At 37.1% G+C, this 26910-nt stretch overlaps 3 protein-coding genes across 3 annotated transcripts; 1 reads left to right on the forward strand and 2 right to left on the reverse strand.

The window, feature by feature from the left end:
* Window positions 1-723: 723 nt before the first annotated feature.
* On the reverse strand, window positions 724-1299 carry LOC104232381 (uncharacterized). The gene has a single exon (XM_009785570.1). It carries the CDS (start codon window positions 1297-1299, stop codon window positions 724-726), a length of 576 nt encoding a protein of 191 aa, XP_009783872.1.
* A 1872-nt stretch (window positions 1300-3171) lies between these two features.
* LOC138888346 (uncharacterized) lies at window positions 3172-9434 on the reverse strand. Its single transcript, XM_070170197.1, has 7 exons — window positions 9238-9434; window positions 7930-9135; window positions 7565-7755; window positions 6489-6868; window positions 6048-6281; window positions 4294-4356; window positions 3172-3234 (listed from the first exon to the last, which is right to left on the reverse strand). The coding sequence occupies exons 1-7, from the start codon at window positions 9432-9434 to the stop codon at window positions 3172-3174; spliced, it is 2334 nt and encodes a 777-aa protein (XP_070026298.1).
* A 12813-nt stretch (window positions 9435-22247) lies between these two features.
* LOC104218846 (BTB/POZ and TAZ domain-containing protein 1-like) lies at window positions 22248-24978 on the forward strand. Its single transcript, XM_009769429.2, has 5 exons — window positions 22248-22467; window positions 22705-22838; window positions 23238-23541; window positions 23773-24089; window positions 24517-24978. Exons 1-5 carry the CDS (start codon window positions 22351-22353, stop codon window positions 24698-24700), a joined length of 1056 nt encoding a protein of 351 aa, XP_009767731.1. The 5' UTR covers window positions 22248-22350; the 3' UTR covers window positions 24701-24978.
* Window positions 24979-26910: the final 1932 nt, after the last annotated feature.

The raw sequence follows: 26910 nt of genomic DNA on the forward strand, positions 1-26910 counted from the left end.
CTATTGTTTTACCAAGCTGGTTTTTGAACATTTTGTTGACCAATCTCTGATATGTCGCCCCCGCATTTTTCAGTCCGAACGGCATCACTTTGTAGCAGTATGTTCTCTGGTGAGTGGTGAAAGTGGTTTTCTCCTGGTCTTCTTTTTCCATGAGAATCTGGTTATAACCCGAATAGGTATCCAAGAAGCTTAGCAACTCATTTCCTGCTATTGAATCGATGAGCTGGTCGATGTGTGGCAATAGAAAAGAATCTTTCGGATATGCCTTGTTTAGGTCCATGAAATCTACACACATTCGCCATTTTCCGTTTTTCTTTTTCACCATGACCACATTGGAGATCCATTGAGGATATTTCGATTCTCGGACGGAGCCATTTCCGAGTAGTTTATCGACCTCTTCGTTGATTGCGGCGTTGAACTTCCTTCTCATTTTCCGCACTAGCGGATATAGGGGATCGACGTTTAACTTGTGGGTGGCGATATTGGAATGCCTGGCATATCTGCATAGGAGAAGGCAAATAGATCGGCATGGTCTGTCAAGAACTTATGAAACTTACCTAGTTCCAAGAGGTTGTGACCGATGTAAACCTTTTTTGTGTTATCTTTGCCATCTAGTAGGACGGGATCAATATTTTCTATCATTGATTAGAACTCCTCCACGATGTCGGGGTCCTTGATAACGTCTGTCTGCACGTTAGGTTTGGCTCCCGACATCGCTGATTGCTATGCTTCCACATTTGCTCCTTTGAGTTGTTGGGTGTGTGTGCAATCTTGGGCGATGCGATAGAATTCTTGTGCGGTGTGGTGCTCCCCTCGAATGCTGAACATTCCCCATAGGGTAGGAAACTTGATCACTTGATAGAGACTGGAAGGTATCGCTCGCATGGTGTGTATCCACGGGTGCCCTATGATGGCGTTATAAGCCGTTTCTTGGTTCATGACGTGAAATGTTGTTTCCAGGGTGACTCCTCTAGCTAGGACGGGTAGCACTATTTTCCCCAAAGTCTGCTCAACTGCATTATTAAAACCTGTTAGCATTATACAGCATGGTATAATTTTATCTTCGAGTCTCATCTGTACGAGAACTCGAGGATGGATAATACATGCGCTGCTACTGTCATCTACCATTATTCTTTTTACATCAGTATCTGCGATACATAAAGTGATAACAAGATCATCATAGTGAGGGAAAGACAAATCGTCGAAATCTGACTTATCGAAGATGATACTGTCTTCGATGTCATCATACCGCTCGTGAGTGATTGATCGTTTGAGCTTATGTGGTGGTGAACTTGACATGATTGATTGTTGTGTCGTTGCCCCCGCCGATGATCATCTATATGGTGCAAGCGGGAGAGGGCGATTTTGAAGGCCCGTGGGGTTGTTCGCGTCCGCGGGCAAAGTTAGTCTGTCCTCGATCATTCAATAGCTCCTTCAGGTAACCCTGGTTCAGCATTCGTATTACTTCCTGTCGCAATCCTATGCAATCTTTGATTTTGTGACCCCTTTCTTGGTCAAATTCGCAGAAAGTGCTTGACTTCCGAGTGCTGGGGTTTGACCTCACCTTTTGCGGCCATTGCACTTTTGGGCCGAGTTTCTCTAGGGCGTACACTATTTCTGAAGGAGAAACACAAAAGTTGTGAGCGGATAAAAGTGGAGGCATACCTTTCTCGTGTCGATATGGTGTGATGTGTTGAGGAGGAGCATCCGTGCATCGGTGTAGAGGCGGGACCGACGTCCTGACATAGGGTTGATGCCTTTTCCGACCGGAACGGGCCCCCAACTGATCTATTCGACCGTCGCTACGATGATCTTTCCTTGCTTCGGTTTAGAGTAACATCAACCGTTAGGTCGGGCCGTTTAGATTTTCCTCGTCGGCTTGTACCTCGGCGTAGTAGGCGTTATGAATTTATTCCCAAGTAGTTGGAGGGTATTTCATGAGCCTGCTTAACAGTTTTCTAGTCGCCCTCGACCCATTTCTGTTTAATCTGTTCTGGAACTCTGCTACTGCCATTTCTTCTGACATATTCGGCAAGCTCATTCTCACCCTGTTGAACCGAGCTAAGAAGTCCCTAAGTCCCTCACCATGTATCTTCCTTATGGCGAATATATCATTTACCCTGGCCTCTGCCTTTTTGGCTCCAGCATGGGCGATGATGAATTTGTTTGCCATTTCCTTGAATGTTGCTATCGAGCGTGCTGGTAGTTGAGAGTACCATGTCAAGGCTCCCCCTGTTAAGGTTTCGTCGAACGTTTTCAACAGCACCGATGGTACCTATTCTTTTAAGAGATTGTTGCCTTTTACGGCTGTAACGTAGTGGATGATGTGATCTTTTGGATTGGTAGTACCATCATATATATTTAAGTAGGGCGGCATTTTGAAGGTTTTTGGAATAGTGTACGGGGTCGCTTCCTCATTGTATGGTTGCTCGATGAATCGCCTAACATCGCGTTTTGGCAGCAACTTTGGAACGCCTGGTATTTTGTCAATTCTCTCTTGATGTTCTTTCATTTGATTGCAGAGCGCCTTATTCTCATTTTTCATTTCTTCCATTTACTTGAAAGCGGCTGCATGCGTATCATTACTTGTGTTATTAGCAACATAAGTGTTACCTATGCGGGGGGCGTCTTGCTCACCCTCGTTTATTGTGACATCTGCATGTGTCACATTCCTATCATCCATTTGGGTGGGTTTATCAAGGATGGTGTTTGGAGAATTTGTTAGCCATTCTTCCAGCAGTCTTCTTACTACCGGTGGTGCCTCTCCTGTTGCAGATGTGGAGGCTTTCTTTTCGCGTGAAGCGGTCATGCTCCCGTGCGAGGGAGGTAAAGTTTCTCCCCCGGGCGTGATGTTTGATGTTTCATTTTCGTGATCCTCTCTGCTATCTTCGTTGATGGTGTCTAGGAGGTTGGCTATGACTGTCACGACCCATTTTCTAAACAAGCCGAGACCGGCACTCGATCACTAAACCTGAACGAGCGAACCATCTCTGCTTATTCAATCTATTATAGCTCCACACTTTATATGCAAGAAAGCAATACTCTAACCAAATACTCTTGATTAATTCAAATATTTAAATAAATTAACTCCAAAACTTTATTCATAGTAACTACTGAATTATTGCTAAGTTATTATAAAATAACTTATGAATCTCAACCCAATGACTACGTCTATGAAGCCTCTACTGATAAACTGACGCACTGCTCAGGACATGAGATTTCCTGGTCAGTTCTCTAGATAAACAAACAAATAGCTAAATGAAAATGACTCTAAGAATACTCCACGAACAAAAGCGGAGCTCACCAATATCACTGGAAGGGAAGGAAGTCCTAACTCGTAACCTGCTCGCCTGCAAATCCGGTTCCTACGTTGTACCGCAGACCAACGTAGGTTCCCAAAAGAGAACGTCAGTACCATCCATTGTACTCAGTGAGTCTGAACAACATGAGGAGAAACTTTAATAACATATACATTACGAGCAAATGTTCTAAATGCATGTAAAACATAAAGCTTATAAGAATAATTCTAAAATAATTGCATAATAGCAATTTACGAATATTCTAAAAGAAATTCTTTTCTTTTTCTTTCTTTACAAAAAAATTACTTCACTTTATACTTTGGGAGTTCCAACTATCCTGACTTAATTCTATCTCAGTCACCGTGTGATCGGCACGGGTTCGATCCCAACCTGATCGAATAGGTCCAATCCACGAGGTGCCACTCGCTTCATGGTTCTCAGCGCTCATGTATCATACCTTAGCATGGCTAAGTAAATTCTCAGCAACGAGACCCTCGGCTCGTGTGCTCCCTACTTTGGCACAAGTAGTTTTAGGAAGTCAACGCCTTGGTCAGGACCCTCAGCCTGGACGATGACCCCTTCTCAGAATAACGGATACTCCCCAAAAATCTTTTCTTTCTAAAACTTCTTCCTTGTGACTTTATCAAGTCTAAATCTTTTCTTTATAGAACATTATGTACATGCTCATATTGATGCCCTTAAATGTAAAGCATGACATAAGAATGAAATAAACATATAAAAATATTTCTAAAGACTCTTTCTTCTTCATAATCTTCAACATGAAAATAGCATATAAGAATAACACAAAAATCTGAAAATTTAAGCACATATAGCATAATAGATCATCTAAACTTTTGCTAGAACAATTCTAAATTAATGGGTACTCACTCGCTCTAATTAAATAAAGATAAACTCTTTTAAGCAATTCATCAAACACCTTGTATGCGTGCTTTTGTGAGTTAAACCACTTTAGTAAAGGGTTATATCAACTCACCTCAATACTCCTTGGGCCAATACGTAGACTCCAGTCCAATTTATACCCGTCAAACAATCGTTTCTACAACAATCAGTGTATTTTAATCAATTTTAAAGTACTACACCTAAATATGAAATCTATTGTTGATATAGAGGGAGAAGGGAATTAACTATTATATTCTTACCTATTACTACTGTAGAGTAATTGACAATAGGGGATTTTACATACCTGAGTTCAAGAATTAGTGATTTGTAAGAAACCCTAGATTTTTCCGTTGCCTGTGTGATAAACGAAGTCTCTGTTTCGTGAGCGAACGATTCTATTTTTTTTTTTTAGCTTTTGCTTTCCGTCATTCTGATAACGTTCTGCCTCTCTTTTAAGGTTTGGAGGCTTTTGTTTCCAACAGCCCTTCTTATGGGCTTTTAAGCCTTTTTCCTTCTTTTTTTAATTACTAATAACTAATGATACCTTTTTTTTTGAAATTTAATAATATTAAAACTATTAACATTTTCTTAATTGTATAACCAATTATATATATATATATATATATATATATATATATATATATATATATCACTATAGGCAAGATAAAAATAATAACAATAGTAATAAATTAGTTCTATAGTTAGCGTGTCTCGAATCTTTTATAAATTTGGGGAGTGTTACAATCTTCCCTCCTTAAAAATATTCGTCCTCGAATGTTGCTAGGGCCTTATTCTTAAGTTAACAATCATTCCTTAGGTCCTTGAACCTCTTAAATTTTCTTAGCACTATCCACTCTTCCAAGGGACTCAAAAATTTGGCTAACTCCCTAAATTTTCAAAAATTTCGGCAGAGTTTCCTTTGTAACTTGGACTATCCAAAAAAATATCTCTGTCACAAATACCACTACTACATCAACAACAACCAAATATACCATAACAGGCCATTCATAGGCACCATACGCAGCTCATAAATTAATTACTCACACTCCGGCAAGGAGGTACCACGATAACTAACAAGAATCTAAAGCACAACAACTCTAGCACAAGTAAATCACTTTAATGAATTAAATATACTATGGCATAAACTAAATTACTACAACAACTAAGTATAATCTAAGAAGGACATAAACACTTGCTAACTTGTATTAATAAATGAAATATAAATGTCAAGTCAAACCTAGGTTCACATACCTTGTTACTCAAATAAATAAGGATACTTCTTCCTCATATCTTCCTCGACCTCCCACGTAGCTTCTTTTGAATCATGATTACTCCACAAAACTTTTACCGATGCTAATTCTTTTGTTCTTACGTAGCTTCTTTTGAATTATGATTACTCCACAAAACTTTTACCGATGCTAATTCTTTTGTTCTTAACTTTCTTACTTGCCTATCGAGAATGTCTATAGGTACCTCTTCATAAGTTAGGCCTTCTTTAATTTCTACGGTATCGGCAGGTATTATGTGCGACTCATCATGAATGTACTTTCTAAGCATAGACACATGAAAGACAGGATGAACAGAGGACAACTCAATGGGTAGCGCTAGCTTATAAGCCACATTTCCTTTCTTTTCTAGAATTTCATAAGGTCCGATAAATCTAGGGCTAAGTTTCCCTTTCTTACCAAATCTCATAACTCCTTTCATTGGTGAAACTTTCAACAACGCCTTATCACCAACCATGAACTCTAACTCACGATGCCTCTTGTCAGAATAAGACTTTTGACGACTCTGAGCCGCTTTAAGTCTTTCTCTAATTAGCTGAACTTTCTCCAAGGCCTCACAAACAAACTCTGGACCAATCAACGGCACCTCTGCTGGTTCAAACCAACCCACCGGAGACCTACATCTCCGCCCATACAATGCTTCATAAGGAGCCATATTAATGCTGGCTTGATAGTTGTTATTGTAAGCAAATTCTATAAGTGGCAAGTGATCATCCCAATTTCCTCCAAAATCTATAACACATGCACACAGCATATCTTCGAGAGTCTGAATGGTCCTTTCTGCCTGTCCATCAGTCTGTGGATGGAAAGCAGTGCTTAAATATAACTTGGTACCCAGATTGAATCATGCTTACGGTATGTGCGAGGTAGACCTACTACGAAATCCATATTAATCATCTCTCACTTCCACTGTGGTATCTCTATGTCTTGAGTTAGGTCACCAGGCCTCTGATGCTCGGCTTTGACTTGCTGGCAATTTAAACATTTAGCCACATTCTGCTACTTGTTTCTTCATGCCCTTCCACCAATACAACTCTTTCAAATCTAGATACATTTTGGGGGCACCTGGGTGGATAGAGTACCTCGAACTGTGGGCTTCCTCCATTATGGCCTTCCTAAGACCATCTACATCAAGCACACATAACCGATCATTCAACTTCAAAACTCCGTCACTTCCTAGAGTGAAAGCAGTGATTTGTTTGCTTCTGACTCCTTCTTTTAATTTCACTAAGTACGGATCGTCGTCTTGCTTAGCCTTAACATGCGCAACAAGGGAGGATTGCGCTAAGGCATAAGCAGTTATGTCTCCTTCTTCAGTCTCATCCAATCTAATTCCATCATTTGCTAGTTTTTGAATTTCTCGACCCAAAGATCGTCTTTGTACTGCAAGATGGGCCAAGACACCCATTGACTTCCTACTAAGTGCATCTGCTACCACATTAGCTTTGCCCGGGTGATAAAGGATATTGATGTCATAATCCTTCAATAGCTCGAGCCACCTTCTCTGTCTCAAATTTAGTTCTTTTTGCTTGAAAATGTACTGGAGGCTTTTGTGATCTGTAAACACTTCAGAATGCTCGCCATAAAGGTAGTGTCGCCATATTTTTAATGCAAACACCACTGCTGCAAGCTCCAAGTCGTGTGTGGGGTAGTTCTTTTCATGATTCTTTAACTGCCTGGAAGCATAAGCAATAACTTTTCCATTATGCATAAGAACACAACCAAGGCCCACTCTAGAGGCATCACAATACACTGTGAACCCACCCGAACCTGTTGGCAAGGTTAGCACACGTACAGTGGTCAATCTCTTCTTTAACTCTTGAAAACTCTGCTCACAAGCATCTGACCATTGGAACTTAACTGCTTTCTGAGTCAACTTAGTTAATGGAGCTGCAAGTGAGGAAAACCCCTCTACAAACCTTCTATAGTATCCAGCTAACCCCAAGAAACTCCTGATTTCGGTTGGCGTTGTCGGCCTGGGCCAGTTCTTGACTGCTTCTGTCTTCTGAGGGCCTACTTTTATTCCTTCACTAGATACCACGTGACCTAAGAATGCTACTGACTGCAACCAGAACTCACGTTTTGAAAACTTGGCATAAAGCTCATTCTCCTTCAAGGTCTGCAAGGCTATTCTAAGGTGTTCTTCATGTTCTTCCATGCTCTTAGAGTATACCAAAATATCGTCTATAAACACGATAATAAAGTTATCCAGGAATGGCTTGAAAACTCTGTTCATGAGGTCCATGAATGCAGCTGGAGCATTTGTCAACCTGAAGGACATTACTAGAAATTCATAGTGCCCGTAGCGAGTTCTAAAGGCTGTTTTAGATATATCCTCCTTTCTGATTCTCAACTGATGGTATCCCGACCTCAAGTCTATTTTTGAAAAGTACTTTGAACCCTGAAGTTGATCAAATAAATCATCAATTCTTGGTAGTGGGTACTTGTTCTTAATGGTAACTTTATTCAACTGCCGATAGTCGAAACACATTCTGAAAGACCTATCTTTCTTTTTGACAAACAGGACCGGAGCACCCCACGGTGAAACACTCGGCCTGATGAAGCCCTTGTCAAGAAGGTCTTTCAACTGTTCTCTCAACTCATTAAGTTCTGCTGGAGCCATCCTATAGGGAGGTATAGATATGGGCTGAGTGCCTGGCATGAGATCAATGCCGAAGTCTATGATTCTTTCGGGAGGAAGTCCGGGAAGGTCATCTGGGAAAACTTCTGGAAATTCTCTAACAATTGGCACTGACTGAAGAGCTGGTGGTTCTGATTCTGGATTAATAACGTGAGCCAAATAGGCGAGACACCTCTTACCGATCATTCGTTGTGCCTTAAGATAAGAAATAAACTTACCTACAAGCGATGCTGAACTACCTTTCCACTCTAAGACTTCTTCATTTGGAAATTGGAACCTGACTATCTTGGCATGACAATCTAACATGGCATAGCAGGAAGACAACCAATCCATACCCATGATCACATCAAAATCCACCATTTCTAACTCTATGAGATCAGCTTTGGTGTTGCGACCTTGGACTGAAACTATACAGCCTCTATAGACTCTGGTGACTTTCACTGACTCGCCAACTGGAGTAGATACTAGGAATGGCTCACTAAGTTGTTCAGGTTCTAGTCCGAGGTTAATTGCAAAGTATGGAGTCACATATGAAAATGTTGAACCTGGATCCATTATGGCATAAGCATTATGTGAGCAGACTAAAAGTATACCTGTAATAACTTCTGCAGATGCCTCTGCACTCTGACGATCAAGTGTAGCAAACAAACGGGGTTGTCCCCCTCCCTGAGTAACTCGGTCTGCACCTCTGCCTGCTCCATGCCCGGACTGATTATGAGAACCACGAGCCTGAGGTGGTGCAACTGCAGTAGCTGAGGAACTAGAAGGACGAGTTGATCCACCACTGAAATTACGTTGCAACTTTGGGCAGTTGGCCTTTATATGACCAATGTCTCCACAATGGTAGCAACCATGAAACCCGAGCTTGCACTGACCTGAATGTTGCCGCTTACATGTTCCACAAAGACTTTGCTGGTGTGAATGTTGCTCAGCATGACTCTGGCTATGTGAGGATGATGTCCTAAAATTCTGATTCTGGCGAGACTGATTTCCATTACTCTGAGTACGTCTGAAGGAAGACCCACCACCTGACTGATGACTGAACTAAGCTGGTGCTAATGACTCCTTATTAGAGGAATCCCTTCTGCCTCCGCTGGATGTACCATTAAACCTGCCTGTTGTCCGGGATTTCTTGTTATGCTCTTTCTCTTCTCTCCTTTGTTGTCTGTCTTTTTCTAAGTGCTTGGCGAACCCCACAACAGATGAGAAAGTTGTCATTCCTACTGCTGCAGCTAATGTCGTATCCTTAATGTGGTAAGCCAAACCGCCAACAAACCTGCGAATCTTTGCTTTTTCTGTCTTAACCATGTGAGGAGCATGCTTAGCTAACCTTATGAATTCCATGTAGTACTCTTGCACACTTTTATTCCCTTGCTTGAGCTGTTCGAACTGTGTAGCCTTAGCTGCCATATCCTCTTCTGGGATAAAGTTAGCCATGAAGGCCTCTTCAAATTCTTCCCAAGTAGGTGGACCATCATCTTCATCTCTCTCTTTTCCCACATCTCAAACCAAGCACCAGCCACATCTCTAAGCTGGTAAGCAGCCAGCTCCACAGCTTTGTCATCAAATACTTTCATCACTCGGAGGGATTTATTAACACCCTCCATCCATAACAGTGGATCTTCATCTACTATAGAACCATGGAACACTTGAGGACTCAACTTCAGAAATTCATTCACTCTTGAGGACTCAGAATTGTTCTGCCTATTTGTTTGAGGTGGAATCTTATCTCTTTTCTCGTTCTGGTTAGCCATAAAGGCCTTAAACATCTCCATAGCACTGTTGACTGCATTGAACATTTGACCCACCTCTGGGGATATAGTTGTTTGAGTCAGAGCTGTTGTTGGGGTTGGCGTTGGATCCTGAGGTACTTGCTCATCATGCTCCACCCCTTCTTCATGTTCAACCTGGGGTACTTGAACCCCCTTGTGGATTTACCCTTCCTTTTCTGAGTTCGAGCCTTTTTAGTTATGCCTTGAGCCACAATAGTAGCAATAGTTTCTTGAGCAGCATCCTGAGTGTCGATGTTAGAGTTGCGAGTACGAGTCATTTCTGCGAGTTTTGGAGAAAAGAATACATTAGATAATTTCTTAGAGGTAGGCTCTACTGCACGATCTAAAGTATAAAAAAAAATTCCTAAATGCTTGTAGCCTCCTGTTTATAAGTATGGCGCGCTTCATACACATAAACAAGACTCTACTAACATGGCTTCATAGACCCCTAGAACTCCATAAACCTGAGGCTCTGATACCAAGTTTGTCACGACCCATTTTCTAAACAAGCCGAGACCGGCACTCGATCACTAAACCTGATCGAGCGAACCATCTCTGCTTATTCAATCTATTATAGCTCCACACTTTATATGCAACAAAGCAATACTCTAACCAAATACTCTTGATTAATTCAAATATTTAAATAAATTAACTCCAAAACTTTATTCATAGTAACTACTGAATTATTGCTAAGTTATTATAAAATAACTTATGAATCTCAACCCAATGACTACGTCTATGAAGCCTCTACTGATAAACTGACGCACTGCTCAGGACATGAGATTTCCTGGTCAGTTCTCTAGATAAACAAAGAAATAGCTAAATGAAAATGACTCTAAGAATACTCCACGAACAAAAGCGGAGCTCACCAATATCACTGGAAGGGAAGGAAGTCCTAACTCGTAACCTGCTCGCCTGCAAATCCGGTTCCTACGTTGTACCGCAGACCAACGTAGGTTCCCAAAAGAGAACGTTAGTACCATCCATTGTACTCAGTGAGTCTCAACAACAGGAGGAGAAACTTTAATAACATATACATTCCGAGCAAATGTTCTAAATGCATGTAAAACATAAAGCTTATAAGAATAATTCTAAAATAATTGCATAATAGTAATTTACGAATATTCTAAAAGAAATTCTTTTCTTTTTCTTTCTTTACAAAAGATTACTTCACTTTATACTTTGGGAGTTCCAACTATCCTGACTTAATTCTATCTCAGTCACCGTGTGATCGGCACGGGTTCGATCCCAACCTGATCGAATAGTTCCAATCCACGAGGTGCCACTCGCTTCATGGTTCTCAGCGCTCATGTATCATACCTTAGCATGGCTAAGTAAATTCTCAGCAACGAGACCCTCGGCTCGTGTGCTCCCTACTTTGGCACAAGTAGTTTCAGGAAGTCAACGCCTTGGTCAGGACCCTCGGCCTGGACGATGACCCCTTCTCAGAATAACGGATACTCCCCAAAAATCTTTTCTTTCTAAAACTTCTTCCTTGTGACTTTTTCAAGTCTAAATCTTTTCTTTATAGAACATTATGTACATGCTCATATTGGTGCCCTTAAATGTAAAGCATGGCATAAGAATGAAATAAACATATAAAAATATTTCTAAAGACTCTTTCTTCTTCATAATCTTCAACATGAAAATAGCATATAAGAATAACACAAAAATCTGAAAATTTAAGCACATATAGCATAATAGATCATCTAAACGTTTGCTAGAATAATTCTAAATTAATGGGTACTCACTCGCTCTAATTAAATAAAGATAAACTCTTTTAAGCAATTCATCAAACACCTTGTATGCGTGCTTTTGTGAGTTAAACCACTTTAGTAAAAGGTTATATCAACTCACCTCAATACTCCTTGGGCCAATACGTAGACTCCAGTCCAATTTATACCCGTCAAACAATCGTTTCTACAATAATCAGTGTATTTTAATCAATTTTAAAGTACTACACCTAAATATGAAATCTATTGTTGATATAGAGGGAGAAGGGAATTAACTATTCTATTCTTACCTATTACTACTGTAGAGTAAACAACAGGGGATTTTACATACCTGAGTTCAAGAATTAGTGATTTGTAAGAAATCCTAGATTTTTCCGTTGCCTGTGTGATAAACGAAGTCTCTGTTTCGTGAGCGAACGATTCTATTTTATTTATTTATTTAGCTTTTGCTTTCCGTCATTCTGATAACGTTCTGCCTCTTTTTTAAGGTTTGGAGGCTTTTGTTTCCAACAGCCCTTCTTATGGGCTTTTAAGCTTTTTTTCCTTTTTTTTTAATTACTAATAACTAATGATACCTTTTTTTTTTGAAATTTAATAATATTAAAACTATTAACATTTTCTTAATTGTATATATATATCACTATAGGCAAGATAAAAATAATAACAATACTAATAAATTAGTTCTATAGTTAGCGTGTCTCGAATCTTTTATAAATTTGGGGAGTGTTACAGTGACGCCTACTCTGGCTTTTAGCCTTGCATCTCTTTTCCCTGCCTTTGTTGATTTGTACTAGGTTCGGAAGAAGTGATTATCCCTTTCAGGAGTCTGGATGAAACTATATTCTTAGCTAGAGAAATCCCTACAAACGATGCCAAATTGTTTGACCCAAAAGATATTGAATCCTTTTTGGTTAAATCAATTAAAGAATATAAAAGGGTTAATCTCAGTCAAGTATAATAAACTCCAGAATGAGGGACATGAGGGGTGAACAAGGTAAATAGAATTTGTTGATCTCGTGGAACAGAAGGATTAAGTGTCTCGAAAATGATCACCACCAATGCCGAATAAGTATTACAAAGAAAGTTCTTAGTTGAAAAAGTCCCCTCCCCCAAGGTTACTTCCTTCATGTATATATAAGGGACAACTCCCCTCTGAACCCTATGAGACATATCATAGGGAATATTCGAGAGTATATTCCCAATACACCATGTTAGGCCTACGCTATTACAAAAGTCATACGTCCTTCATCCGTTGTCGGTCGTCCTCCACAGGACGTCATGCTGTGGAGACCTCGTCTTTGGTCGTATTTGACAGTAGCAGTGATCGACCAAATTTAGACCCATACAATAGTCTATATATATACAGTTGCCGCAAAGGTTCAAATTGCGGTGATATATGCTCAGATGCAATGGAAAAATGGATCCAAGTGGCAGTTGGAATTTCTCAATCTCAACTTGCTGTGAATGCCATCCGTCCAAGTGTAAATTAGCCGCTTATAATCAGACGCACCTATCATGGGCGTATTGATTATTGATTAACTCTTAGAAAGCAGCATCACACAATCCTTTGTGACACTTACTTTTTAGTTCCTTTGCTGCAGAAATATCTTTATTACTTGTCCTGCTCTGGTAGAAATCATCTACATTATTTAATAACCTTATAACTAACTAGGGGTGGCAACTGGCAAGGGGTCGGGTTGGGTTGGATATGGATGGGTAATGTAAAAACGGATAAATTAACCGACACAATCCATATTTTATACGGATAGAAAATGGGTTTAATCTGAGGATAATATGGATATCCATATTTTATACATGGCTTCTTGAATATGATCACTTTTGGGGGAATTCCTAGTCTTCCAAGCTTGAGAACCCCCAATTTGAGCCTTTACAAATATAAAAGTTAAACTCATTGGTTATCCATTGGTTAAGAGGATAATATTTGACCTGTGTTTAAAAAGTTCATTATCCAACTCATTTTTTAGTGAATAATATAAGTGGATAGCTACGTTTTTTTATCCATTTTATCACCACTGCTTATAACACCTTGAATTTAAAGCTGATATTTAAGTAACACTATCAATCTTATCATATATATATATATTTCCTGGTCCCAGACACGATTTGCTAACGAAGCTTATATATTTAAATAATAGTATGGGTCAAATACGTAGCTGGAACTTTTTCGTGCAAGTTTTGGCTGGAATCAACACTATATACTTGCAATTTGAATTGTTTTGAGGAAATATTATGTTGATTAATGGGTCATAATAAATCGTTGCTTATGAGCGATTAAACATGACACCGGCTAGTTCTGCAGGTTCTTATCCATAAATCTAGTTATGGACTCGCAAAGAATATTGAATACGCTTGAATATTGAATACTTAACAATTAAATTAAAGTTATTTTAAAGAAATGCTTTTTCTTTATCTTTTTTTTTTTTAAAAGATAAATTGCTTCCAACTTCCCAAAAAGTTTGCCAAACAGTATATGCCTCTCCCATATTTTGGTTTATAAAATTCGAGAGGTATCTATCCCAATATAATGTAGTAATCATGAGATTACATTTCGAATCATAGCGGAAGGGGTCATCCGTACTCATCTCGCCGGAAACTTATACGTACTATATATACATATACAAAGTCAAATTTTTTTTTATTTATATATAATAGATATTTAACTCACTTGAGACTTGACCCTCTCCGTATATTTGCTTCTTTATATTTGGAACTCTTTTACTGAAATTTCTGGGTCCGCTACATGATTCAAAAGTTAAAAAGAGTAGTCCATGTCGTTTACTACTATCATTTAATAATGCGTATTTAGAGTCTTTCCAATTTTTTGCTGGCTAGATATATATGCCGGAAAAAGGGATAAATGAAGGGGGGAATTTCCAGCAGTCATTTATTTATCGCTAGAGCCAACTAACGGCCCTACAGAGAAGAGGCCAGTCTCTGAAGCTTCATCCTACAGAAAATGGAAGAAGTGGCTGTCAATTCAATTTTTAGTGAAGAGAGAATCCGGCAAAAGAAGAACCTTCCTTTAAACAAGGAATCTTCTTACAATGACGATGACTCTGCACTTTTGATACAGGGGCGACCCTTCCATATATAAAATAATAAGTAAAGCAATTACGTTAGGCCCCATATTTGCGGGGGTCCCATTTTTTGTTACTTTTAATAGACTATGTATAAGTTTTAAAAAAGGTTTTGTGAAGTGAAAAAGTTGATTTCTTTCATTAACAAGTATAGAGAAGAAGGATTTGCAACTGTTAAGATTCTGCCAAGAAAATTGCATTTGAAATGAATATCGAACCCGAATTTCGTAAGAAACGTATGATATATAGGAAGTAACAATTTGATGAGAATGTTAATAATAAAATCTCAAAATCTTTCGAAGAGATCTTTGGAGTTGATTACTTTATAGATAGTAGACAAGGCTATTTTTTCACTTCAAAATAGATTTGAACAATTCGAAACATATAAAGATATTTTTAATTTTCTATTTAGCGGCTAAAGTTACGATCACTAGATGATGAAAATTTGAAATTTTTTTGCCTTAATCTTGAATGTTCCTTAAAGCATAATAATCAATTTGATATTGATAGTTTAGATTTATTTTCGGAATTAAAAATATTAAGAAAAATAATACAATTAGAAGAATATAACAGTTTAATTGATACACTCAGCCAAATAAAAAGATTTGATCCTTTTTCCAATGCCTATATTGCTTATGAAAAACGCTAATAACTCATGTTACCGCCGCTTCATCAGAAAGAAATTTTCAAAATTAAAATTGATAAAATTTTACCAATGATCAACAATGTCTCAAGAAAGGTTAAATGGATTAGCTATATTCTCAATTAAGAAATACTTATTAGGGGTTATTGAATATAAAAAAAATTATTAATAACTTTGTATCTAAGAAATGCTAGAAAAATAGAGTTAAAATAATTAAATAACTCTAAAAAACAAAAAAAGTTAAGGCCCTCAAAAAATTTAGATTTAGGCCAGATGTGCATTTTGCAATTTTCTAAGTGCCCAATGACCCTGGAAATGTGGAATAAAAATGTCTTTAACATCATTACACTTGACGTTCATGCGGAAATTAAAAAAGAAGGCTTTTTGTTTATTTGATAACTCCACTTGCATGCTTTGCCGGGTAATTAAAGGGTTTTAGCAAACACCCCCATATCGTGATGATTAGACACTTTGAGAATGAGTAGCTAGGTCACATTGTGTTAAAAAGTCTTCTTTTGTGTTTGTTAATGAGCCATGCCTAAAACCATCTTCACTCGCTTATAGTACTTTAATTTATTTGTTAGTTGTTACGTGTAAACCTGAAATATTAATCACAGATCTTTTAGTCTTTCTTCTTTTATTATGTCTAATTTTCTTTCAAATAATTATGTGCCAAAATTAACAACTCCGTAGTGCTATGACATTGACTTTTCCTTTCCTCTTTGATTATTATATATGATCTTCATTCAGATTTTGATTCTTTCCTTGAACAGTTCATAATTTTCGGCATTCCAATATTTTTTATAATAATTTTAGAGCAAAATTGTTGAAGTTGAGTAACGCAGAAATTACGAAAGGAAGTTTTGACTTGTCCGGTTCTAGATTCCTATTTCTATTTAATTTCTACCTTTGATTATTCGGTCCTTGGGTTTCTTTCCTTCCCACTATATATATATATATATATATATATATATATATATATATATTTATATGCAGCCTTTTCTAATTTAGCGTGCTAGCGGTTGATGAATATGAACACTTGCATGGGATGCCCAACTCCATATCGCTACTTAGTTTAAATATTTCTTTTATCCCAAAACCTCAAGTAATATATTGAATCACTCTTTTTCTATCATTAGAAAGGGAAGAAAGAAAGGGATTCCACATTTCTAACGCATATTCAATTCAATCGACATCACTCAATTGATTTCTTTCAGATCAAACAATCATGCAAATGCAAAAGATTTGCATGGAGAAATTAAAGGAAAGTGCCTACCCTCTCTTTGTGGGGTCATTAATCGTGACTTATCTGCCTTACTGAGAAAATATCTTTATAAAAAATCTCATATATTAGTAATACAACCATGCATCTCTATAAAGTATAGTATGCCCATATAACAATCATAATAAATGTCATATTTTTTTCTCGAAGTTATTTTATATTTTGCCTCTTTTTAACAATTTTTTTACCTATAACAACAACTGTCTTTATTGCAGTACGCTCTTTGTAAAATTACCCCTCTGTAACAACCAGGGACAGATGCACGTCTAGCGAAGCGGTGTCATCCGACACCATTTCGTCGAATTTTTTTACTACATATGTATTAATATTTTGAGGAAACGAATAAGTAGGATAAAATGACACCACTTGATCTAAATTGTCTCTTAATGCGTTGGTTATGTGTTTAAAGATGCACAAATACAATATTTTTCGTTGGATAAAGTTCCATCATGTATAATGCTTAAGATTTGAAGATTTATAGAAATCTTTTTCAGAGTTTTTCCATCAATTTTGGAAGAATTTATTTTTCTAGTAGCTTTAGAATGTGCGCAATAGAGCTTAAATCATTGTATATTTAGTCATGAATTTACTCATAATACATTAGCTTTCTTTAATATTTAATTAGTGAAATATGCATATTTTTTGAGATTTTAAATTTAAATAATTTCTTGTCTTTTATATGTAACATTAAAAAAAGAAAAAAGTCTTTTTCATAATTTATTTATAACGGCCAAAAAAATATTTAAACATGAATTGTTGTTATGGATATATAACCGTTATTCATTATTAAAGTATAGAAATATAGGAACTAACGATGTTGTAATATAAAAATTTGACTTTATATATGGGAGTTAGAGGGCTTCTCTTGGAGGAATCACAGATCATCTTCTCCAAATTAATTTCCACTTTTTCGAACAAAAAGCAAATTAGGAAAATCAACGCATCCATTGACCCATTTAACGTGCGAGGCTGTGAATCTTTAATTTGAAGCAATGATAAGATAAGTCCAGCCCTGGAGGAAAGGAGCCAAAGTAAGGTATAAAATTATTTTTTAAAAAGTTAAATAATTTGAGCATCGAAGTTAGCCACGAAATACGAATAGCATCTAATACTTGTGGCTATTATATTATATAATTAGACTAATAAACATAAAAAATAAAAAATAAAAAAGGAAACGTGGAGATAGGATAAGAACACTTTCTCCTAAAAAATGGTGCAACAGGAAACATATATACAATGAATATAAAACAGTATTTTGTGAATCCTATTCAGCCTACAACGTCTGACCAAATATTTCTAATTGACATGAGGCGCAACTCCGCTTCTAATTAAGCTGGTCATATCTTACTACAATATATAGTATCTTTTTCAACAACAATATCAAATTTTAAAATTACAAGGGTCAAGGGTCTCCCAATTTAAAACGTGCGGATTTCAGCCTCTCTAATTAAACTGACCTCATAATATTCCTTGTGTAATTATACTCATCTTTAGAATATTATGTTACAGTTCATCATATTATGACTTATCAGTTTTGGCCTCTAGAATATTTCATAATGAGAATTACTTCGTCCTATTCAAGATATATAACCGAAGAAATTGATGGGAGAATTATCAAAAAACATTGCACATGCAAAAATCTAGAATCTATTGGGCTCACATACAATGAAGACTAGGGGGATTTGCATCTATACCCGTTTTTTGGGTCACGTTTTAACTTGTGTTCGCTTTGTAAAAAAAATTGCAAGTGTGACCACTTTTTCACGTAACTTCAGCATTCTAGTAGACGGGCCTGAAGTAACAAAAGCAATAAGCTGAAGTTTTTTTTGTCCTGGATAAGATGCTGAAGTTATTTAGTTTATTTGTAAAAAAATTCAACACTAAAATAGCTGAAGTTTTTTTGTCCTAGATTTATTAGTTTTGTCATAAAGCTTTTTCAAAAACTTCAGCAGAAGATGCTGAAGTTATTTAGTTCATTTGTAAAAACTTCAGCACTAAATAAGCTGAAGTTTTTTTGTCCTAAATAAGCTTTTTAAAAAACTTAAGCAGAAGATATTGAAGTTATTTAGTTCATTTGTAAAAACTTCAGCACTATATAAGCTGAAGTTTTTTTGTCCTGGATTCATTAGTCTTGTCATAAAGCTTTTTCAAAAATTTCAGCAGAAGATGTTGAAGTTATTTAGTTCATTTGTAAAAATTTCAGCACTATATAAGTTGAAGTTTTTGAAAAAGCTTTCTAACATACTAGATAAATAATCACCTTATTCTTTCATAGTGTATTACTACTATAAATAATCAGATTGCTAACAGTATCAAAATCATAAATTTTAGAAACAAAAAACGTGAAAAGAACAGAATTACGTGGAAATATTCACAATTATTGTCTACTAACTTACGTAATTATTTATAATTTATTTTTAAATAATCTGATAAACATACTTATGACAATCATCACATGAACTAAAGTTTCATAGCAGCACCAACAATAGCAGAAGAGGAGGAGGAGGAGGAGGAAGAGGAGGAGAAATGGGCTGAAGTTGTTTAAAAAGTGGGTACAAGTTAAAACTTTTTAAAAAAAATGGGTATAGGTTAAATGGGGTCGACCAAATAGGAAGCTCCGTGCAATTTTTACAAAAACTAGAGAAGGACTTTTATCGGGAGAAATTAAAAAAATAGCCAGATTTACAACTGGTCGTTCAAAAATAGCTCAGTTTTAAGAGTAATCGAAATTTAGCCACTTTTCATGTAAAGATAAATCTGAGCGGAAACACTGTTCAAAACCCGGAAAATACGCCAGTATATTATGCTGGAGTTCCAGCATAAGTATACTGGAATTATACTGGAGTTCCAGGATAAGTATGCTGGAACTCCAGCATAATATGATGGAGTTCCAGCATAAGTACACTAGAACTCCAGCATAATATACTGGAGTTCTAGCAAGTATATTTGTCTAGCATAATATACTGGAGTTTGGTGCTCCAGTCTTCAGTATATTATACTGGAGCCAGCAAAGTATACCGGTCCAGCATAATATGCTGGACTTCTTACACAGGTGCACCGAACTCCAATATATTATGCTGGACCGGTCTCTGTTGCAGCAAAATAGTGGCTATTTTTTTATTACCTTGGTAAACGCTGACTATTTTTGAATGACCAGTCCGAAAACTGGATATACTGTGCTATTTTGCACTTTTATCTAATCAATTTTAATTTGGAGCACGTGAATCATAATATATAGCTGGGGGTGTGAGAATTTTCCAAATAATAGGCTCCACGTTCATTGTATTCTTTTAATGGTTTTCACGCTGTCTCTTAAGAAGTTATTTAATCACTTTAAACTATAAAATTATTTATTTAAACTACCATTTTTTATTTTTTAAAAAAACTACCGTAAGTTTTTCATAGGCTCCACTCTTTTAATCCATAAGTTTTGGCATCTTGTTGTTGTAATGTTATTCCATTCCAATATTTCTCTCTGCTTTATCTTTACCGTTCTCATTTAACAGAAGGTGTAAGGAAAAAGGTTATACATGTCAATGAACTATACGAATTAAGATAAATATGCACGTCGTTAATAGTTTGGCACAGATATGTCAATCCGTTCAATACTTGCTCATTCATGCCTTTAGTTTAACAAAACCACTATTTTGTTTTTCTTAAATAATTAATAATCGGACCCAACCAAAATCTGCTAACCCAATCCATTAGGACCGACCCACCCTTATTTCAAAGATATTTTTTGATATATTATTTTTGTTTGATTGAGAGATTGTGTGATAACCATATTTATTTATCTGAGTAATTTGATAATCAATTTTTTTGGTATACATTATTTTGGAAAGTGATCCTACTAAAAGTAGTAATTGATATTTATTTATTATTTTAATAATATTATATTCGAATTAATTTGTGCTTTCTTCAATCATTTTACCATCTATTTTTATTTTTCTCACAATCTATTTGTATTTTTCACCAATACAAATAACTCCATGTTCACTATAACTTAACCTGATGGATCCGTTTTTTTGTTTAGATAAGTGATTGATTATTAGTTTATTGGATTATTTTCTGCATTATAAATTTATTATGAAATAATTAATAAATTGTTAAAATAAGTGGCGCTTGTTATTAATTAATTATTTCATAATAAATATTATTTCATAACAAGCACCATTGAGAAAAATATAAATAGATGATAAAATGATTGAACAAAGCACAAACTAATTCGAATATTATATTATTAAAATAATAAATAAATATTAATTACTATTTATAGTAGGATTACTTTCCGAAATGATGTATAACAAAAACAATCGATTATCAAATTACTCAAATAAATAAATATGATTATCACACAATTTCTCAATCAATCAAAAATAATATTTCAAAAAAATATCTTTGAAATAAAGGTGGGTCAGGTCCTAACGGATCGGGTCAGCAAATTTTGGTTGGATCCGATGATTAATTATTTAAAAAAGATAAAATAGTTATTCCGTTAAACTAAGGGTATATATGAGCAAGTATTGGATGGATTGAGCATATTTGTGCCAAACTATTAACGACGGGTATATCTATTCTAATTCGCATAGTTCACCGGTATTCGAAGGTGTAATTTCAATTCCATTTGTATGTAGCCCTTATAATCTTATTTGATCTTAACACGACCTCTCATCAAATCCTTTGGCCAACATCCAAACTGAAACAACAACAAAATTAGACATCAAGTTGCCAACATTTTGAATATTGCAACTCTTCTAATATAACAATAGCAGCTTAATCTTTCCACTGGTAACACATCTTAGTCGCCTCCACTTTATTGGCTTGTATTTGTACTTAAAACATTATATTGACACTTGTCCAACACTTTTGAAGAAAATCAAGAATTATCTCAATCAATTAGTGCAATGTAATTAATTAATTAATTCAACTATTGAAGTTTCTTATAGTTATCAACACGTACCTCTCTAGATTTTGAAAGGTTTATCATTTGTGTAATCAAATGTTGTTCGTTGTATGTTAACAAAAAAATGTCAGGTGAATAGAACTTTTGGGAAAGCAAGTGCACATTAAATAAGGCTAACAAAACTCTATTGGTCATTGCTACGTGGCAAGGGTTTGCCAACAAGGCAATTACTTTTTAATTTCCTATTGGATAAAAGTGTGTATATTGAAAGGTTAATAGAGGATTAGGATGACACGTCAGTCTCAGAGTAAATAGAAACTTGGCCATTCCTTTAATTTCTGGCTTTTGAAAGTTTCTAAAAGCCGTTTATTGCCAATTCTCGACCTTGCCTGGCATTGACGAGGTGGTTTATCCATATAAAGGGGACCCGGAAAATAAAACCACGAAAAGTTCAAGGATAAAAAGGGAAATTCATTTACAAACTCAACCAAATTCTTTCTCCACTCTCTCTTAAGCATGTTATCTTTCACGAATCACTATTTTTGTTTTAGTCTTGGAGGTTGTTGTTCACGCACATTTAAGTACGCGTCAAATACGTTGAGAAAGGAAATCGTCCACGCTGTCTGCTCTTTTGCTTTTCTGTTGGTGTGTCACGTTGCCTATATATAGGGGGACATGCGAACCATGATTCTCCACCGAAAACTAAAGAAAAGAAACACTCTAAAATCTGAATTATACCCCGAAGAGGAAATTCATTGAAACGATATTATTAGTTTCCAAAAAAATTGTCGATATGTCGCCTAATAACTTTGCCACCGATTTTAATGGAGTTTCCGGCGAAATGCCTGAAGCCGACATTCAAATCATCACCTCCGGTGGCCGCCGCATTCCAGCACATTCTACTGTTCTGGTACGGAATTTCTAAGTATTCGAGTTTAACAAATTCAATAAGATTTGATTGCCAGTCGAATCTTCATATTCGCGATTTAACGAACTTGAATTGTATTTTCAAACGGGAGAATTTAAAGGAGAATTTTCAATTTTCAGTTCCAAAACGTGAATAGTACTAAATTTAGAATAAATTGTTGGATAATCTGTGTCAATTTGCAATAAGTACTGATTTTTTTTTGGCTAAATGTTATTGTAGGCTGCGGCTTCTTCAGTTCTGGAGAGCATACTGGTTCGGCCGCAAAAGCGACGGAGCTCCGAGAAAACCATTCGGATTCTGGGTGTTCCCTGCGACGCCGTTTCCGTGTTTGTCCAGTTTCTCTCTTCTTTCAAGTGAGTTTACTGATTCACGCCAAGTCCGTCGTCGTACATTCACGTTATTCTCATGATTAGTTTTCTCGCTAAACCTTTGAAACCTGATTGGCTTGAATTAAGTTATACCTGAATTTACTGGAGCTAAATTGACCATTTACAGTAGATTTTTTCCCTTTTATTAAAAGATAAAGTAACTGGCCCCTAAATCAAATCCCTGTCTGCCATTTATTTATCGTCTTACACATGGTACAATCATTGACTCTAGACAAATTAATCACATGTTTCTTTTCCTTAATAGTATTCTATAAAAGACTAAGCACCGGCGGTTCTATGTTTTCCTCTATTATTGGAGGAAAGAATATCTTATTAAATAAATATCTTGGTGTCTCGAATTGACCAATTTATCCTTGTGATCAGGTGCAGTGAGGAGCAGATGGAGAAACATGGAATTCATCTTCTAGCACTCTCTCATGTGTATTTGGTACCACAACTAAAACAGAGATGCACAAAGGGATTAGCTGAGCAATTGACCATTAAAAATGCGGTAGATGTGCTTCAACTGGCCAGGCTCTGTGATGCACCTGATCTTTATCTCAAGTGCTTGAAATTTATATCAACCAATTTCAAGAAAGTTGAGAAGACTGAGGGTTGGAAGTTCCTCCAAGATCATGACTCTCTGCTTGAACTTGAAATTCTGCAGTTCATGGATGAGGCTGACTCGGTATGTTTAAAATTAATTTAGCATAATTCCTCTTTGGTTTTAGATTGGCTAATATCAGATTAAATTAATTTTTATCATGAAAATCTTGTACTATAATGTTAAAGTTTGTCACTTGATAGTGAAACAATAGGATTTAAAGAAGCCGTCGTACAATCTTGGCACATTTGTTTGCATCTTCTTTACCATTTAGCGAATGTTTACTTAATCAAATTTGGAATTTTGTTATTACAGAGGAAGAAGAGGACAAGAAGACACAGACGGGAGCAGAACTTGTATTTACAGCTAAGCGAAGCAATGGATTGTATAGAGCACATATGCACTGAAGGATGCACCAGCGTGGGGCCATGTCACGAGGAGCCCTGCACAAAGAAGCTTCCATGTAGCAAATTCAAAACATGTCAAGGCGTCCAGCTCCTTATTCGACACTTCGCTACGTGTAAGAGAAGGGTGAATGGAGGTTGTTTGCGATGCAAAAGGATGTGGCAACTCCTTAGATTGCACTCTTCTATTTGTGACAAACCTGATGAATGCCGAGTTCCACTGTGCAGGTAACAACTAGTTTCTTGTTCTTTACAATAACTCCATTTTATACTATGAACATCGGCCTCGCAACGTTTCCATGTGAATTATCAGGACAAGGAGTTCATTTAATTGATTTGTCTTAATAGAAAAAACAATGAAAGTGCTGTCCTGGACTTGTCCATTTCCTCTTTCATGATCACCTTGTTGTGACACTTTTTCTTTTAGATTCTTTGGTAGCTGAAACGTCTCTTTCTGTTTTCCTGTAAAAATCATCAACAAAATGTTCTAATAGCCTTACAATACGTTGGACTGGATAAGGTCGAACCTCTTACATAAATATATCAGATTAAAATAGCGTAGTTTGCCCTAGCTCTTTATCAGTAGGGCCAATTATTTTTCTTGTTTGTCCTTGGTATTATTGAGTCTCTAAACATGTCCAATTCTACATTACAGACAATTCAAAATGAAGGTGCAACAAAAGGGAGATGATGCGCTATGGGAATCACTTGTTAGAAAGGTGGTGTCAGCCAGAACCATATCCTCACTATCTTTGCCCAAAAGAAAGAGAGAAGAGGAACCAAAGATGAACTTAGACCATCATCAAGCAAGAAGCTTGTCGACAACTCGGTGTCAGTAGTTTGGAAGTTTAGTAGTACTATATAATCCGAGAAGGAATTCCAGATAGAATATTAGTGGAAGCGCAACGGTTTTTGTTATTATTACATATGTTCTGCTATAGTGATTTTACTTAATGTGTCAGTCCTATGTAAATGCGGGGGTTCAAAAGTAGAGTTGTTAGGAATGAATTTTGTACATGTAGTTGATGGCTGTCAATTGTATCTTCCTCCGTTTTGCTTGATGATCAAGTAGATTGGTGAGGTAATTTATTGTTATTGGCTTCAATCTGTTACAGCAGTTTGGTTTCTTTTACACATTATATTGCGAGAAACATCCCCCACCCCACCCCACCCCCCCAAACCCCCACCCCCCTCCACCCCCAGAAAAAAGAAACAAAACCCCAAAATGAAAAAGAAAGGAAGAGAAGTGGAGGAACCAATTAATCCATAAACAGAACTTGTAAGTTTTAGAGGAAAGGCCCCTACCCACCCACCAAAAAGAGAGACAATGAAGGAGAATATACGAAATGGGAAAGAAGACCCCATTTTGGCGTTGGATTTTGCAAGTTGTAATACTCTGGACGGCCACTTCAAAACTGGCCATAGAATGTGCTTTGCTTGTCCCCGTTCGGCTTAAATTTTCACAAAATTAAATTCCCTTAATAAATCTTTTTGAAGCAGATTGGTGTATTGGTCAAAATCTGACCGTCGCGGCCGAGCTGATCAATGTCCCGTCTAAGTGACCGGACAGTAAAAGATAACGTAGTCCACTCTACTTCCCGTTCCCAATATCCGTCGAGTTAGAAGGAGCAATGTCTAAAAGGACGACCAAGGCACATTAGATGCGAGAAAGCGTCGGACCAAATAAATGGCAAGGGTGTCTTGGCTATATATAGCAAGGGAAAACCTTCGATTGAAGGGGGAGGGGAGAGGGGGGAGGTTCCTCTCCCTCTCTCTCTCCCAAGCTCTCTTCGGGGGGAGGTTCCTCTCCCTCTCTCTCCCAAGCTCTCTTCTTGTAACTTTGATAGGAAAGAAATAATCCGCAGAAGAACATGTAAAATTGTCTCCCTCATCGATTGATGAGAGTCACAATGTTGAATTTCAATAAGATCAATTTTATTTCTTTCACCCTATGTATTATCTATATTATCAGCTTTTTGATCTGGAGATTATTATGTCTGACTAAGATTTACCCATTCATTTTCTTTGATTGATTTGCTCAAAAAGGTTCCGATATCTTTTGAGTCAAACAATTTGGCACCGTCTGTGGGTATTTCTTAGTGAAATTTCCTAGTCTCTCCTAGATCAAAGACAACAAATACGATCACCCACCAAAAAGAGCGCGAAGGAAAACCCAACCCACGCGGGACCGAAGCGCAGCACTGTAGGGGGCGAAGAGCCAAGTAGAATCACCAAATTTAGAAATCTTCGCCCCATCAACCATCGGAATGCCAAACGAGACGAACAACGTTACCAACCTGTTCTCCTTCATCAAACCACTGGGTGGGGGCAAGGAAAGTTTCATTCTAACTCACCCTCTGCTCTTTGCTCAAGCAGGAACGCAAAGGCCGCGCGGGTGAGCGGGTAAAGAAACATCTCAATTAGAGAACGAAAAACTACTGCAGAACAACCGAAATACCGCCCGTCGGTGACACCTCCAAGCCGGAGGGTAGGAGTCAGACAAGGAAACTACAATGTGTGCGCAAAACGAACCTAAGCGAAACAACGACATTTCGTATTTTTCGACGTTGCACCCTCTGATGCAAGCAATGTCAAACAAACTGGGACTCTCCAAAAACTGGGACTGACGACGGGTTACTATTTCGATAAGGTCGAAATAACACCCTTTAAGGCCAAGGGCCTTCGCCAAAAAGAAGAGTTCGACCTCGATCGAACGACGACGGGTTACTATTTCGATAAGTTCGAAATAACACCCTTTAAGGCCAAGGGCCTTCGCCAAAAAGAAGAGTTCGACCTCGATCGAACGACGATGGGTTACTATTTCGATAAGTTCGAAATAACACCCTTTAAGGCCAAGGGCCTTCGCCAAAAAAAGAGTTCAACCTCGATCGAACAACAACGGGTTACTATTTCGATAAGTTCAAAATAACACCCTTTAAGGCCAAGGGGCTTCGCCAAAAAGAAGAGTTCGACCTCGATCGAACGACAACGGGTTACTATTTCGATAAGTTCGAAATTACACCCTTTAAAGCCAAAGGCCTTCGCCAAA

Source organism: Nicotiana sylvestris, chromosome 3 (assembly GCF_000393655.2).
Source record: "Nicotiana sylvestris chromosome 3, ASM39365v2, whole genome shotgun sequence".
Classification (NCBI taxonomy): domain Eukaryota; kingdom Viridiplantae; phylum Streptophyta; class Magnoliopsida; order Solanales; family Solanaceae; genus Nicotiana; species Nicotiana sylvestris.